This window comes from Sorex fumeus, unplaced genomic scaffold (assembly GCF_029834395.1).
Source record: "Sorex fumeus unplaced genomic scaffold, SorFum_2.1 ptg000008l, whole genome shotgun sequence".
In the NCBI taxonomy this organism is placed as follows: Eukaryota; Metazoa; Chordata; class Mammalia; order Eulipotyphla; family Soricidae; genus Sorex; species Sorex fumeus.
Window position 1 is genome coordinate 14,681,592 of NW_026606065.1, and position 18,537 is coordinate 14,700,128.

An 18,537-nucleotide genomic window follows, 5' to 3' on the forward strand; every position below is an offset into this window, starting at 1 on the left:
TTAAGACCTTTGCTGTGCACATAGCCATTCCAGGCACCACATATGTTCCTCTGTGTAACACTGGGAATGATCACTAAACATAGAGACAGGAGGAAGCCTGAGCACCACAGCCAAGGTGTGGTCCCCAAACAAGCAAAAATACTTGCATATCTGTTTTTATCATATCACTCTCAATAGCACATGGGAAATATAAATCAAATAATGGCTAACATTGAAATTTTTAATTAGACATTTTGAGTAAACATTAGTAACATTATAAAAGATTCTATAAATCACAGATCTTCTATGCAAAAGGCAAAGAATATTAACCCAGAGGCTGGAGAGAGAATACAGGGGCTAAGACACATGCCTGGCCCCTCCTGGTCCCCTGATCATTGCTGGTGCAGCCTCAGGGGTTCGAGATCTCTGCCAGGGTGACCTGGGTAATCCCCAGCACCCTGTCTTGGGCCCTCACATTGAATGGCCAGTCCAGTTGGATGTGAAGTTTCCAGGGGTGTTGTGGGACCTCCTTGAGTACCATAAACGGAGGTATTTTTCCCATGTTCACCCTGCAAATTAGTATACCTAGAAGTCTAGTAGAACCAAGTATCTTTATAAAGTAAACATGTGGCTTTATTTGTTTCATTTATTATTTCCCACAAATGCTGATTTAATCATATGCCTTTAATTTTATCCTCAAATGAACAAAGATTCCACATTAAACTATAAAACCACTGTCATACTAAAATTTTCACTAGGACACATCTGATATTCTTCAGCTTCAGACTGTGGGACCAATTCTCTTCTCAGTAAGAAGCTAATGATAAGACACAATGACTCAACCTATGGAGGGTGAGCTCTGAGCCTGGACCACACACATGCCCTTCCCTCTTTGCAATCCCTCTCTGCCCACATCATTTAGGCAATGACATTGCAGTCCCAGACTCCAGTACTTGAAGCAGGTGCTTCTGCCATTCCCCACTGATGCTGCTAAGAATTCCCGGACACCCATCTGCCTACCTGTCTTCTCTCCATCAACTATAGAAGTTCAAGTCTTTGGTATTCTCTGTATTTCCTTCCTTGCCTTTGAAGTGAACTTTCTGAAAGGTGTTTTTTTTTTTTTGGTTTTTGTAAGTACTGTTGCTATTACATTTAATTCTGTCATTATTTCTGACAGTCATCATTTACAGACATAGTCTTTAATCCTGTCATTGCATTTCAAGATCTTTGAGGGCAGATGAAGCAGTTCTGAGTTTTTTCCCGACTCTCTTATGCTTGATCTGGCCATGATAAAATATAAGAACTTACAAAGACTGACATGTACTCTTAGTCTACCCATTTACCAGGTACTATAATTGTATACAAACTGTACCAATATTATTTTGTAATTGAGGATAAAGACTCAGAAAAATTAACAGCTAAGAAGTTAAATTAGCTGATCATAGTTAAGCATATGAACTCAGATTTACAGCCTCATCTGTCTTATCCCCATGGCATTTCCATGATGCCATGATGATTTGGTTCCAGGACTAATGATAAGCAAAATGAGTTGTTTTGCTTATCATTATTGAGCCCTGGTTATGGCGTGTTCACTGTCTCTAAGAGAATACAGCTTTAAAATATATTATAGCCAATAACTATCTAATTCCTTCTGTAGAGGCTTTTATAGATAATTCACAGGCCACAGAGGGAGTTACACAGAATTGTGCATTTAAAATACAGTCAAATTGTTAATTGCCCTTGTTCACATAATTATTAGTTCCTATTGGTCACCTTCATTTATATTATTTTGTTTTTTCCATAATTCCACATAAAAGAAAATGTGCAGACATCAAATACAGATCTCCCAGTTTCTTTTTGTGCTGATTTGGAGCCATACTCTAGTGGTTCTCAGGACTAGCCCTGCTGTGTGCTTAGAGATGACTCCTGGCAGTGCTCATGGGACCATATGTGGTGCCTAGGATAAAACCTGGGTCAGCTGCATGCAAGGCAAGTACCCTACCTGCTATACTACAGCTCTACTCCTGAATATCTTACTTTTTAAGATAATTTGTCTTTTTCCTCGGGAAAATCAATAATAAATCTACATCATCTGAACATTAAATCTAATTTTAAAAGACCTTTTCACCTGAAGCATTTTCCTAGTCAGTTGTTCTCATCTACATGATCTACTGACACAATTAGAAGCTGTTTCAGTTCAATAAGACCTCAAAAAAAAACCAATTACAATCTTATGAAAAATAGTCTGGAACACAAAATAATTTCAATTCTGAGGATGAATAAATAGCCTATTGTTTTTGAATGAAAACACCAGATAATCTGGAACCATTTAATTTAAAGTTCATCTTTTTCCAGTCTTTGCTATTCAAAACATATGAACTTAAACCAAGCATACTTTCTGCATCATATTTTCAAATTTTACTAAATTTAATTTTTATAGCCTTATTTTTCAAATTCACAAGCTGGAGAAAATGGGTGAAAATAAAAGATAATATATGTGAAAAAAACAGTTGGAAATACATAGCTATCCTTCACACATTCATTGGCAAATTAATTTAAACAGTGTTGGGAAAGAAATGCGTTATGCAGTAATTAAAGAATGAACTTTTTAGCAAGATATTTTGTTTTAATTTAGCATCTTTCCAATTTTCCTCCACAACAAACAAAACCACTTACATCCACAGGCCTGCCATCTGAAGCGCGTGCTGCAATCACAGTCCTGCCACGAATGTCCACGCTATCTTTTACATCAGTGTGACGACTGGCAATTAAATTACAGTCCAGGTAGAGTGAAATGCTCCCAGACTGTATACCAAAGCCAAGTTTATGCCACTGACGATCAAACAGAGGACGAATTTCTCGATTTTTAAAAACGTAGTTCAACACATCTCCCTCAGTAGCTCGGAACATAAATTCCACCACCTTTTTTCCTCCATCAACCACTAGAGAAACCTGTGGAATGATAAAGTATCTTTAAAGGTTTTTAAATTCATGTTCAGATTCATTATTGAAACACAAAAAATAAAACTCAACAGACATGCTAGTATAACAGTGTAACTGAGGCACTTAGTAAAAGTTTAGGTGACACCAGTAGCCACGATTTTTGTTAACATAAAAACTACAAATTTCTTATTCTTGTGAATGTAGCATGTTCCTTTTTAGATATATTAGCAAAGAACATGCATGTGCATCTAGCTGTGTAAATATGTACAATGTATACACACTTATATATAATTATGAAAAATTTAAGAATTCAAATGTTTATAATTTGGAAACAAGTCCTCTTTTTAATCCTTTGATATGGTACAAAAAAACCCTAATATTTCATCTCAGTATCTTTTCATCACAAAATTGTGCACAATATGAGCTCGTTAGATGTCCAGTGAAAGGAGAAACATGTCACAAAAGTAGCACCACATAAAGTATCATGCCAATAATTTTGAGATACTTCCCTTTCTAAAATCTTCCCTTTCTAAATTACCTACACACATTTTGGCACTCTTTGTTCAAAACACGTGTCTTCCACAAATAACCCTAGATTCCTACTTCCCTGTGTCTGAGTTTGGATAGGTATTCTTTATATTCTCTCATGTTCCCACAAAATTCTATGCTTCCTCTGGGACTGGAGCAATAGAACAGTAGGTAGGGCATTTGCCTTGCATGCGGCTGACCCTGGTTCGACTCCCAGCATGACATATGGTTACCTGAGCACTGCCAGGAGTAATTCCTGAGTGCATTAGCCAAGAGTAACCCCCGTGGATCTCCGGGTGTGACCCAAAATGCAAAAAAGAATAAAATAAAATAAAATAAATAAATAACTCTATGCTTCCTCTACCATACTTGTCATGCTGTGATTATGCTCCTTTGCATTAATTTCCCAGGTCACATCTCCTGAGAACTTCTGCTCTGTAAAACTAAGCATTACATTTAAAAAAAAAAAAAACTTTACTGAAGTACTGTGATTTACAATACTGCTAATGATGGTTTCCTGCATACATCATTTCAACACCACACTATCAGAGGCCCAGTGCCCTCTACCGAGGTCTCATAGGTCTCCTCCTTTCCATGCCTCCTCCTGACTCTTAGTTCTATGGACCAACTCTCCAGTTCTATTGACTTTTGGCTATATTTTGCTCCCTTAAAAATCCCACAGAGGAGAGAGATCATTCCACATCTATCTCTTTCTAACTAACTTCATTCAGCATGACAATCTCTAGATCCATCATTTTAGTGGCAAATTGCATGATTTTGTTCGTTATTACAACTGCATAGTTAGGAATTACATTTTAAAAAAACCCGTCCTTGTATCTTAGTATCTAGCATGTGTCTAATACATTTTTATTGAATAAATCATATTTAATTTGCTTCACCAAGGATCATTTAATGAAACAATAAACATTTTAAAAGTAATATACATCAGAGTTATTAAGCGACAAAGAAGTTATTAGAGAGGTGGTACTGGTGTTAGTAAGTCAGCCATGAAGGAAGAGTATCTTGAAACAAAATCTGAAAGTTATTTTAACCACTATGCTTTCAAGTTACATAATAGTGATATCAATATGACCATTTTAACTATCAAAATATTCACATTTCCCTGCAGATGTTGATTTTAAAAGAGAATCTTCAGTCACTGACTCTACTCCAGAAGTCAAACACACAATTACAAGATTCATCTGATCTAACCAGACAAGTTAAAAAAAAAACTAAGGAGCATGGATTTCATATTTTCTTACCTGTGGCATATTCTGCTGATTTAAAACTTGCCAGAGAAACCACCGCTCTCTCTTGGCATTTCGTCGAACACGAAATGTGGCTGTTACAGCATATTCCTCAGGAAAGCCTTTAGGAAATATCTTCCTGTGGAGAAGAACAAAGAACTATTAAGGGAAAACTAAAGATGGTGCAGAGATACAATGTTCTGTGTAGAACATCTGAGCTAAATTCGTCTCACTGAATTCATAATACATTATAATTTTTCAAGTAATCTATCAAGTGGATATACATAAACAACCAAGTCTACATTACTGCATTAAGTTTCAGGAAACCATAACACCAAGAAATGTTTGGAGATACAGATATCTTCTGAAAAGGCATCATCCTTCTGTTGGCTCAGGATAAAAGCCCAAACCTTGTCCAGAGTCTATTCACCGGCAAGAATGATGCCCTGATAAGAAAGAGATCATTCAGAGACCACCCAAACTAAAAATTCTCCTCAGGCAACTCTCTAGCAAGAACTCTTTATCTGCATAAGAGCCCAAGCTGAAATATCTTGAGAAAACATCAACTTAAAATCACTCCCCAAAGTTGCTGGGGCACTCTATTTTAGAGTTGCTCACCCAGGTTGGGTGCTTAATTTCTCCTTTTTACTTTATAGCACTCTATTCTGGTGATGTCTGTGTCTTTCTTTCCAATGCACAATTTCTTTTACTTTGAGGTTTAAAAGAAACCCACATTGTTCTTAGAATGAATAGCCCCCATTAATAAAGCAATTTAGGCAGAATCTCCTGCCCCCGCGCCAGGATGTCTTCACAGGGGCCCCTCAGAGGAAGGCAGGTTGAATTTCCCTCCCCGCTCCAGAAAGAACCCCTGCAGCTGAAAATATCCAGAACCCAACCGTAGCCAGACTCAAGTCCTCTCCACATGCTTGGACTAGCCTCACACATGAAGGAATCGCCAGAGGAACCAAGGTATGCAGGACCTGTGGCTGAGATCTCCAAGTCTACTCAGATAGGGACTGGGCCTCCTCCATCCAGATCCCCAGTTTTCCAGTAGCTTGGCAATCACACCCACAAACTGCCCCCAGCGCCATGTAATCTCATCAATGACCAAGATCCAGACACTATAAAGCAAAGCTCCCCAAAGAGAGTGATGTAGTATTTCCTGGAGCATGTGGCCGCAAAGTGTGACCTCTTATACTCTAGCCCACTGGTGTACCTAAAGTAGCACACATTTCTTTGATTTTAACATACCTACTTTTATTCTATTATATATGGGCTTAAATGGCCCCAGAATTAAATACAACAATCGTCACACACTTCCCTCTTATTGTGTTAGTAAGGTGCTCACTTGTGAAGGTGGGTGTTTGAATATTATCTGTAATGAACTATTGTGAACTACTTGATGAATATAAAATGCATACAAATGACAAAAAGAAAAGCTAGTTAGCCACACTATCTTCTGAAATTCTTTTCTACAAGTAGAAACAAGAACCTAGGTGAAGATAGGGACTTCTTTTATGACAAAGAATATAATTCTCCCTCAGTTTAAGAACCACGGTCTACTGAAAACACAGGTGTCTGAGACCAAGGGAGTCTCAGGTACAGCTGGATAGATGCCTTATGAGCTGGCATGACCTTAGAGTCCAGGTCTTGCTGAAATGCACACAGACCACCAGTTCCTCCCCTTCCCAGCTATTTACCCCACCACCAACAATTACCTATGTTATTCCTATGTACTTATTCTGTGTGTCTTGCATTTTTTCACTTTCTATATGGTGGTATTAAAACTTGGCATATGGAAAAGTAAGGAGACTAAAATACTTTATGGTAATACATCCTTGCAAGAAGTACCAACAGAAAATAATATTGAGATAAATCACACTGACACACAGTAAAAAATATGTAACAACTAAATAATGCGCCTGGTTTAATTGGTAGACAGAAAAATTTCAAGAGCTCCTTATAACACGTAAATAAATTTTCCCAAAGAAATTTTACCAAACTACTAAAGATGCATTTCACCTTGTTATTTCTTAAAATAAATTTAAAACTGATACCAAATATAAGAGTGTTATTGTTCATTCCATCAAAATAAAATAAAATATTAAAAGTCTTCCTAAATTGCAGAAAGAAGCCAAGAAAACCTCCATATCTTTTTGCCTCAATCTTCGTTCAAAACACTGTTCTCACTGGAACCATGAAGAAGCTCAGGGGGAAAATTCACAAGGAACATGTCTTATATTTAGACATCCATTATAAAACAAAGATAAACACACTTTTTCAAGCTTACTTTTGTAAAGTTATCTTCATCACATACGAAAATGCTGTAAGGCAGAAATCTTTATTTTTAAAAAAAAATCAATAGGAAAAGGAGGTAAAATTTCTCTCAAGAACTAACACGGTGAATTTTTTTTTTAGCTTTTTGGGTCACACCCGGCGATGCACAGGGGTCACTCCTGGCTCTGCACTCAGAAATTACACCTGGCGGTGCTTAAGGGATCATATGCGATGCAGGGGACCAAACTTGGGTCGACCACATGCAAGACAAACGTCCTACCCACTGTATTATCACTCCAGCCCTGTGAGAATTTTTTTAGATAAAGAAAATACCATACATTGATATGGTAAACACTAATTTCGAATATTACACTCAAGCCTATATAAATTGATACCTGCCTACTGAATTTGATAATAAAACTCTCATGGAGAATTTTGAAATTTTATTTTATTTTTATTTTTCTATTTTTTTGCTACAGATAAGTCATATATGAGAGGAAAACCAGGAAAAATTATGGAAAAGCTGTTCCGGATTAAAGTTCTTATTTACTTGGTTAGAATATATGTTTAGGAACATATGATTATATATAGGTATATGTTATGTATATATAAATGCCTGTGTTTTAAACCAGTTTAATTGAGGTACTGTGATTTATGGTACTGTTAGTCATACCTCTCATGAACGCATCACTGGAACACCACACCTATCACCAGAGAGCTGCTTCCCTCCACCAATGCCCTAAAATCGCACCCCCTCCACAATCTCCTCCCCCCCTCCACCCGAACAATCCAAATTCCCCGTTCCTTCCACTCCAATTCCGTGTAAGCTCAGTTCTGCAGAAAAATCTACAGTTCTGATGATTTTTGCCATTTGATGTTTCCCTATTAGTTGTTGATCACTTGATAACTTGACATCCTGTTACTCATCGATTTGCTCGAGCAGGCACCAGTAATATCTCCAATAGTCTCTGTAGCATGTTAGTGTAGCCCAATGGCATCTACTCATTCTAGGAATACGAATTGCTTCAAACCAATCATTTAGGGTCTTTACAAAGAAGTTTAACCATCTCGTAGGTGGGAGGCCACGCGATCTTTTGACGTCCCATGGAATCCAGTCGGTAACGGCTCTAGTCCAGCAATCATCTCCAAATTTCATTACGTGTCCAGCCCATCTGATTTTTCATGCCTTGGCAAACGAGACAGCGTCCCCATTCTTGATCATCGATGGAAGTCAGAACTCCGGATTCTTTCTCTCATTTGAGTGAAGCGTGATACTCCAAGCATAGCTCTTTTGATTCCTATTTGGGAGACCTGAATGGCATTCTCATCCTGTTTTTGTAGGGCCCAGGTTTCTGGGGCGTATGTCAATGCAGGAAGAACAGTGGAAACAAAGAGATGTGCCCAGAGTTGGAGGTTCTTCATCTTCTTAGCTATTTCTTCGACGCTCTTGAAGGCGTTCCAAGCCACTCTCTTCCTCCTGTGCAACTTAGGTGCCAGGTCATTTGTCATGTTGAATTCTTGACCCAGATACACATAACTATTGCATTCGGAGATGTTTGTTCAGTTGAGAGCGAATGGAACATCAGGAATGAGACTGTTTCTCATAAACATTGTCTTTGTGAGATTCAGCTGGAGTCCGACATTTCCACACTCACGGTCGAAGTTGCCAGAATTTGTGCCGCTTGGCTGATGTTTGGTGTTATTAAAACAATGTCATCAGCAAAGCAGAGATGGTGTAGTTGCCAACCATCTCTATCTTCACTCCCATTCCTTCCCATTCTAGTCGTCTCATGACGTTCTCAAGGGTGGCACTGAAGAGTTTCAATGAAATGGTATGGCCCTTCAGAACCCCTCTCTTGACGTTAATGATCATTTCTTTGTAAAATGGTGAGATCCTGGTAGTGAATCCATAATACAGCTCACGGAGGATCCTGATTTATTAAATTTGAACACCCTGTTTGGTTAGGGCTTCGATGACTGCTTCCATATCAACAGAATCAAAGGTCTTTAAATCAATGAATGCTAGACAGAGTGGCATCTTGAACTCCTGAGAAACTTCAGTGAGCTTGGTTATCATGTGGATATGGTCGATCATGCTGAATCCTTTGCTGAACCCACTTCCTTCACATGGTTGTCCTTCATCTAGTGTTCTGCCAATCCTATTCAGGATGACTCGAGTGAACAGCTTGTAGACGACAGACAATAGGCAGATCGGGCTATAGTTGCCAATATCGTGGATGTCTCCCTGTTAGTTAGACCCCATTATACCCCACATATGAGAGATTTCATTATTTTTACTATTACTATTGCTACTATTATTATTGCAAAAAAAAAAGTAAAGGCCCTCCCGTTGATCATCGATTTGCTCGAGCGGGCCCAGTAACGTCTCCATTGGAGACTTTGTTGTTACTGTGTCTGGCATATCGAATACTCTCGGTAGCTTGCCGGGCTCTCCGAGAGGGGCGGAGGAATCGAACTCGGGTCAGCCATGTTGGCTGCGTGCAAGGCAAACGCCCTACCCGCTGTGCATTGTGAAAGTAGTAATATCTACACAGATACAAATGAATTAAGCTAAACTTCTGAAATCAAAGCTGTAAATCAAAGACAAGTTAATACATGTTTTTTCAAAATCTGATACATTTTTTCAAAAACTGTAGTATGAATAATTTTAATACTGATAGACTTTAAAATTTACTTGAAATATGTTAACTCCAAAAATGTATAATTTAGTATGAGTGAGGAAAATATAACTTTAAAAAGTTAAAAATAACTCTTAATTGGGGTCCCTGCATTTTTTCTTCTTCTTTGAGGATATAACAAATGAAAGACAACTGGTATTATTCCTTCTATATTTTTACATTCTCTTAATTGAGCAAATTAACAGCGATTTTTTTCTAATTCATTGAAAGAAAAACATAAAGATAAATTACTTGATAAATCACAGTGTCTTAATAATAATAATAATAATAATAAAGCTTCTATTAGCAAGAATGGTAGCATGGAAGTTAAGGATCCTGCCTTACAAGCATGCCATGCTGGTTCATCTCCAGCACAACATATACCCCTTCCCCTCCAAAGTGCCAACGGGAATGTAGTCTAAGTACAGAGCCAGGAGAAAGTCTTGAATACCAGCAGGTGTGGCCCAGAAAAAAGGAAGGAAGGAAGAAAGAAAGGAAGGAAGAAAGGAAGGAGGAAGGGAGGGAGGGAGGGAGGGAGGGAGGATTGGAGGAAGGGGAGAGAGGAGGGGAGGAAAGGGAGAGGGAAGGGGGAAGGGAAGGGAGGGAGAGTGGGAAGTAAGAGAGGGAGGGAGGGAGGGAGGAAGGAAGGAAGGAAGGAAAGAAGGAAGGAAGGAAGGAAGGAAGGAAGGAAGGAAGGAAGGAGAAACAAAGAAAGAGCTTATATTAAATAAAATTCAGCAACAGAAATTACTGTATTTATTTACGTAATGATGTTCAGTAAAAGACAAACAAATAAAATATCAATGAAAGGTTGATACCTACAATTTATAAGCCTGAAAGTAGGCTTAAGCTGAGTTTAGGTAGATGTGAGAAATTAGAACGCCCTTAAAAAAAGCCTTTTTTTTTTTTTTATTTTATTTTATTTTTTTTTAAAGTTGTAGATTTACAATTTTTTGTGCTTTGGTTTCAATTATACAATGATCAGATACCCATCCCTCCACCAGTGCCCATTTTCCACCACCATGGATAATATCCCTCCCACCCCCATCCCCCCATCCCCCCGTCTCTGTGGCAGGGCAATCCCCTGTGTTCTCTCTCTCCTTTTGGGTGTTGTGTTCTGCAAAAGAGGCATTGAGTGGCAAACATGTTCAGTCCATAGTCTACTTTCGACATGCATCTCCCCTCCTGGGAGGATCCTCCAAACATCCTTTATTTGGTGCTCCCTTCTCTATCTGAATAGCCCTTTCCTCTAGGATACCCGGCTGGCCTCTAAGTTATGGAGTAATCCTCCTGGTGCTGATCTCAGCTATTCTTGGGTATTAATCTCATACTTTGTTACTTTATATCCCCCAGATGAATGCAATCTTTCTATGTCTATCCCTCTCTTTCTGACTCATTTCGCTTAGCATGATACTTTCCATATTGTACCACTTGTATGTAAATTTCATGACTTCATCTTTTCTAAGAGCTACATAGTACTCCATTGTGTAGATGTACCAAAGTTTCTTTAACCAGTCATCTGTTCTTGGGCATTCAGGTTTCTTCCAGTTTCTGGCTATTGTAAAGAGGGCTGCAATGAACAAACAAGTGCAGATGTCACTTCGACTATACATTTTTGCCTCTCTGGGATATATTCCCAGGAGTGGTATTGCTGGGTCAAATGGGAGCTCAATTTCTAATTTTTTGAGAATCGTCCATACTGTTTTCCAGAAGGGCTGAACCAGTGGACATTCCCACCAACAGTGAAGGAGTGTCCCTTTCTCGCCACATCCACGCCAGCATCGGTTGCTTTTGTTCTTTTTGTTGTGGGCCAGTCTCTGAGGTGTGAGATGGTATCTCATTGTGGTTTTGATCTGCATTTCCCTGATGATTAATGATGTAGAGCATTTTCTCATGTGCTTTTTTGCCATTCGGATTTCTTCTTTGAGAAAGTTTCTGTTCATTTCATTGCCCCATTTTTGGATGGGGTTGGATGTTTTCTTCTTGTGGAGTTTAACCAGTATTTTGTATATCCTGGATATCAACCCCTTGTCAGATGTGTATTCGGTGAATATCCTTTCCCATTCTGTAGACTGTCGTTGTATTTTGGTCACTGTTTCTTTGGAGGTGCAGAAGCTTCTTAGTAAAAAAAAAAAAAAAAAAAAAAAAAAAAAAAAGCCTTTTAAATGGAGACTTCAAACTAGTTAGCTGCATCAAAACTACTTTCCAGGAAACCTTAACCTTCAGAGCAGGTCACTGCCCACCACCCCTCCACCCTTTAAGGACCACCACAAACCAAAACAATTATGTTACCACCTTGCTTCCAATTGTTTATTTTCTTATCCCATTTTTTATTTGATTGTTTTAGGACCTTATCTTTATCTCACATGTTCTAGAATTTGACAATGCTATTTCCTGGGGGATTTTGGGGGGAGGAGGGAAGGGGATTCTTCCATTGGTAGTATTGAATACATCTTTTAATATTGCTTCCAATCTTTTGCCTTTTATCCCATTCTCCAAGTTGATTCTTTTAGGATCTTTATCTTTATCTTAAGTGTTCTGGAATTTGACAATGTTATTTTCTGGAAGTTATTCTTTTACTTGTGCAAAGACAAGTTTCTCGTGTGTGTGTGTGTGTGTGTGTGTGTGTGTGTGTGTATGTGTGTATACACGATGATGATGGAGATAAATTTTCTACAGAGTTATTCATAATACAGTTTTCTCAGGCATTCAATATTCCAGCACCAATCTCACCACCCACGTGACCTTACCTCCCTCCACCAATGTCCTCAGTTTCTCACCCCTCCTCATCCTCCCCCACCCTAATAGTCACCAACAAAATTTACTCCATATTGCTTGAATGATGTCATTCAACATTTTGGGAAATGACAAAATGGCAAATGACACTATCAGAAAATACATCAACAAAAGCGAATTTATGATAATCGTTAATAGTCACACTGGTCTTCACTAATGTCATTTTCCAAGGGTTTACTAAGCTGGTCCTATTTGTACTATTGTTTTCGCTCATTGAGCTTGGTGGGCTTTCATCAAATTTGCTGTGCTTCTACTGGGCTGTTAACACTGTGAAAAAGGAGGATCTGTTTTGCTGGGCAACTTGTATGTTAGAGGAAGTCAGGTGTGGCGGCTGCCAGGCCTCTCTGGAAAGGAGGACAATCGGTCGGGGGGAAGGAGTAAATTTTTAATTATTTTCTGCAAATGATTTTTCTCTTGTACCCTCTCCCAGGATCTCTCATGTGGTGTTCAGGAGGTCCAAGGATCCGAGCAGCAATTCTCAGTCAATCAGACCAACAATTCAATGCCAGTGCCTGGGGATGCTTTGCTATCAGGCCCTGAGGTACTGAGCAGAACCTGGACCACCGGTGGTGGTACTGGGGCCTCCAAGCAGGCATCCAGTTATGCTCTGGGGGAACAAATGGCACTGGGAATCAAGCCAATCTCAAGCTTATAACCTTGGTACTATATCAAAGCCTTCATTCCACTATTCATGATAGCTTTCTCTCCCTTTCTCTTATTATTTTACCTCCTTGTTTATTCTGCTTTCTCAAATTTTCCCTACATCATTTCCCAATATTTTCATGTGAATTTTTTTAATTCCCAGAATTCTCTTATGCTCTATTTTCAAAATAACATACATGTTTTATATTAGATCTGTGACGTTATAAATCAGGTGGGATATAAAATTTTCTTTTCTGTACCTTTGAATAAATTCGTTTCATAGAAGTTAGTTTGCTTCATTTGATAGTTTGGCCACTCTCTTTCATGTTGAAAGGATACTCAATATACCTGGTTATTTTTGCATGCATTTATATTTAACAATGAATCAATGAAAGTGAGGGTAAACTTTCTATATTCAGGCACAATATATCAATGAATAAATTTAATCACATAGCAGGATCAGCTGGTGTTTTACACTAAAAGTCCCTCTAATTGGAAGTTCAGCTTCCCTAAGAATACTTCTATTTCCCACTTGGTAAAATGCATTTGCTGGGGTGCACAGATTCTGGAAAAAGGGGATCTCACAATTTAGTGGAGAATTTGATTTTTCCCTGTTATTTCTATTAGATCTCCTGCTAGAGTGCCTGCTATTCTTATTTGGAAGCTTCTTAGAACTATATCTTTCTCAATAATAAAATCTCTTACCTCTTGTCTGTGGGCTGGAGCGATAGCACAGCGGGTAGGGCATTTGCCTTGCACGCAGAGGACCCGGGTTCAATTCCTCCACCCCTCTCGGAGAGCACGGCAAGCTACCAAGAGTATCTTGCCTACACAGCATAGCCTGGCAAGCTACCCGTGACATATTTGATGTGCCAAAAACAGTAACAACAAGTCTCACAATTTTTTTGTTTTCTCCTAGTGATGAGTTTCTCAAATGTCAAAATAAGGTAAACCACCCTACTTCTTACCAGTATTCTTCATCCTGCAATAATGCAGATTCTCACTCTAAAAAATAAATATATTTATTGAGGTACTGTGATTTACTGTTAATAATTATTTCATACACACTTAACTTCAACAAAGCAACCACCACCAGAGTATCCACTTTGCTATACCAAGGTCCTAAGGAACCCCCCCATTCAACCATACATACATACTCCCTAATTTTAGTTCTGTGGAACAATTCTTCAGTTCTGTTGCCTTTAGACATTTGTTGCTCACTTAATCTTTATCAATAAACTCACACGCATGAAAGAAGTCATTCAGTGTCTATCTCTTTTCTCTGATTGACTTCACTTAGCATGACATCCTCTAATTCCATCTGTATAGTAGCAGATTGTATGACTGTTCTTTCACAGAGCTGCATAGTATTCCATCACACACACAGCACACACATAACACATATCTACATCTGTGTGTTATGTGTGTTGTATGTGTATATCACAACTCCTTGGCCTACTCATTTGTAGTTGGGCATTTTATTGTTGACATATGTAGGCTATTGCACCTAGTGCTGCAATGAATATAATCACTTAATCACTTAATCCCCGTTATTCATCGATTTACTCGAGCGGGTGCCAGTAATGTCTCCATTCATCCCGGTTGCGTGCTAGCGTAGCCCAATGGTATCTGTTCGTTCTAGGAACATGCAGAGTCTCAAACCGATCATTCAGGGTCTTGACGAAGAAGTCTGACCATCTTGTAGGTGGGCATCCTCGTGATATTTTGATGTCCCGTGGAATGCAATCAGTAACGGCTCTAGTCAAGCAGTTGTCTGTAAACCTCATTACGTGTCCAGCCCATCTGATTTTTGATGTCTTGGCAAATGAGACAGCGTCCCTGATTCTTGAGCATTGATGAAGATCAGAACTCCGGATTCTATCTCTCATTTGAGTGAATCGCGATATTCCAAGCATAGCTCTTTCGATTCCTCTTTGAGAGACCCGAATAGCGTTCTCATCCTATTTTCGTAGGGTCCAGGTCTCTGAGGCATATGTTAATGAAGGAAGAACAGTGGAATCAAAGAGATGTGCTCGTAGCTGGAGGTTCTTTGTTCTTTTAGTTATTTCTTCAACGTTCTTGAAGGCATTCCAAGCTGCTCTCTTCCTCCTGCGCAACTCAGGTGCCAGGTCATTCATCATGTTGATTTCTCGACCTAGGTATATATAACTGTTGCATTCGGAGATGGTGGTTCCGTTGAGAGCGAATGGAGCATCAGGAACAAGGCTGTTTCTCATAAACATTGTCTTCTTAAGATTCAGCTGTAGTCCGACCTTTCCACATTCACGGTCATAGTCGTTCAGTAATTGTGCCACTTGACTGATGTTTGGTGTTATTAGAACGATGTCATCAGCAAAGCGGAGGTGGTGTAGTTGCCGACCATCTATCTTCACTCCCATGTTTTCCCATTCCAGTCATCGCATGATGTTCTCGAGGGTGGCACTGAAGAGTTTTAGTGAAATGGTATCATCCTGCCGAACCCCTCTCTTGATATGGATGATTACTTCTTTGTAGAATGGTGAGATCTTGGTAGTGAATCCGCAATAGAGTTCACGAAGGATCCTGATGTATTGAGTTTGTACGCCCTGCTTGGCTAGGGCTTCCATGACCGCTTCTGTCTCAACAGAATCAAAGGCCTTCTTTAAATCAATGAACGTTAGACCGAGCGGCATCTTGAACTCCCGAGAAACCTCAATGAGCTTAGTAATTGTGTGCATATGGTCGATGAATATAGGTGTGCATATATTTTTTCAAACTAATGTTTTTGTGTTTTGGGAATAGTCATGAAAACTGGTATCTCTGGGTCATATGGGAGTTGTACTTTTACTTTTCTTGAGAAAATATCCATATTTCTTTCCATAGAGGCTGAACCAAACAGCATTCCCAGCAATAGTGAATGTGCATTCCTTTCTCACCACAAACCCACCAACATAACTTGCTGAGTTGGTTATGTTTTCTTTTTTCTGTTGTCTCAGAACCTATTCTAATAGGTACTACTTTCTTGGTATTTTCATTTCATGTTGTACAGTCATTTTTGAGTTTTGAGAGTCAAAACTTTTTTTAAAAGTTTTAGCTTTCCCAACATGAAAAAAACAATCCCGTTCACAATTGTGCCCCAGAAAATCAAGTACCTAGGAATCAGCTTAACTAAGGAAGTAAAGGACCTGTACAAAGAAAACTACAAAACGCTACTTCAGGAAATGAAAGAGGATATGAGGAAATGGAAATATATCCCCTGCTCATGGGTCGGGAGACTTATGTCAAAATGGCAATACTACCGAAAGCATTGTATAAATTCAATGCAATCCCTATAAGGATATCCATGACATTCTTCAAAGAAATGGAGCAAACACTCCTGAAATTTATATGGAACAATAAGCCCCCACGAATAGCTAAAGCAATTCTTGGGAAAAAGAAAATGGGAGGAATCAACTTCCCGAACTTCAAACTGTACTACAAAGTAGTAATAATTAAAACAGCATGGTACTGGAACAAAGGCAGAACTGCAGACCAATGGAACAGGGTTGAATACACTGACATCTCCCCTCAATCATATGATCATCTAATCTTTGATAAAGGTGCAAGTAATGTGAAGTGGAGTAAGGAAAGCCTCTTTAACAAATTGTGCTGGCATCATTGGACGGCTACATGCAAAAAAATGGGCTCAGAACTCTGCCTAACACCATGTACAAAAGTAAGATCAAAATGGATTAAAGACCTCAACATCAGACCAGAAACCATAAGGTACATTGAAGACAAAGTTGGCAAAACCCTCCATGACATTGAAGCTAATGGTATCTTCAAAGATGCCACGCCACTGGCTGAGCAAGTGAAAACAGAGATAGATAAATGGGACTATCTTAAACTAAGAAGCTTCTGCACCTCCAAAGAAACAGTGACCAAAATACAAAGACAGTCTACAGAATGGGAAAGGATATTCACCGAATACACATCTGACAAGGGGTTGATATCCAAGATATACAAAATACTGGTTAAACTCCACAAGAAGAAAACATCCAACCCCATCCAAAAATGGGGCAATGAAATGAACAGAAACTTTCTCAAAGAAGAAATCCGAATGGCAAAAAAGCACATGAGAAAATGCTCTACATCATTAATCATCAGGGAGATGCAGATCAAAACAACAATGAGATACCATCTCACACCTCAGAGAATGGCCCACATTCAAAAGAACAAAAGCAACCGATGCTGGCGTGGATGTGGCGAGAAAGGGACACTCCTTCACTGTTGGTGGGAATGTCGACTGGTTCAGTCCTTCTGGAAAACAGTATGGACGATTCTCAAAAAATTAGAAATTGAGCTCCCATTTGACCCAGCAATACCACTCCTGGGAATATATCCCAGAGAGGCAAAAATGTATAGTCAAATTGACATCTGCACTTGTTTGTTCATTGCAGCACTCTTTACAATAGCCAGAAACTGGAAGAAACCTCAATGCCCAAGAACAGATGACTGGTTAAAGAAACTTTGGTACATCTACACAATGGAGTACTATGTAGCTCTTAGAAAAGATGAAGTCATGAAATTTACATACAAGTGGTACAACATGGAAAGTATCATGCTAAGCGAAATGAGTCAGAAAGAGAGGGATAGACATAGAAAGATTGCATACATATGGGGGATATAAAGTAACAAAATATGAGATTAATACCCAAGAATAGCTGAGATCAGCACCAGGAGGATTACTCCATAACTTAGAGGCCAGCCGGGTATTCTAGGGTAAAGGGCAGTTCAGATAGAGAAGGGAGCACCAAATAAAGGGTGTTAGGAGGATCCTCCCAGGAGGGGAGATGCATGTCGAAAGTAGACTATGGACTGAACATGTTTGCCACTCAATGCCTCTTTTGCAGAACACAACACTCAAAAGGAGAGAGAGAACACAGGGGATTGCCCTGCCACAGAGGCAGGGGGGGATGGGGGGATGGGGGTGGGGGAGATATTATCCATGGTGGTGGAAAATGGGCACTGGTGGAGGGATGGGTATCTGATCATTGTATAATCGAAACCCAAGCACAAAAAATAGTAAATCTACAACTGTACCTCATGGTATTTCACTAATAAAAAAAATTTTAAAAAAAGTTTTAGCTTTCCATCTCCAATGCCCCTTTTTTCTGTTTCCAAATAAACGTGTCTTTCCATGAAATGAACAAAATTTCCATCAACCTTGCAATACTTTACCATCTATTACCCCCTATATCTCTACAAAACTTCCTGAATAGAAACCATGATTATCAGCATCCATTTGGTTCTTAACCCTCCTATGTTCTAAAGCATTCCCAATCAGATGATATACTATTTCTCAATCCTCATTCTCCTTAGCTCTGAAGTTTTTAATCATTGAAAGACATTTTACACGAATAGAAACCAAGAGTCACAACCACATAGATTTCTTCATTTTGGGTAGAAATGTGCATAGAAACATGCCC

The 18,537-nt window shown here is 39.0% G+C and overlaps 1 protein-coding gene across 1 annotated transcript in view; it reads right to left on the reverse strand.

Annotated features, from left to right (window-relative positions):
• Positions 1-18,537, reverse strand: part of COL19A1 (collagen type XIX alpha 1 chain) — a 381,848-nt gene that overhangs the window by 296,694 nt on the left and 66,617 nt on the right. The window contains exons 5-6 of the mRNA XM_056109815.1: positions 4,713-4,836; positions 2,656-2,931 (exon numbers count right to left, since the gene is read on the reverse strand). Coding sequence (XP_055965790.1) covers positions 2,656-2,931; positions 4,713-4,836 — 400 coding nt within the window. The remainder of the gene's footprint in view (positions 1-2,655; positions 2,932-4,712; positions 4,837-18,537) is intronic.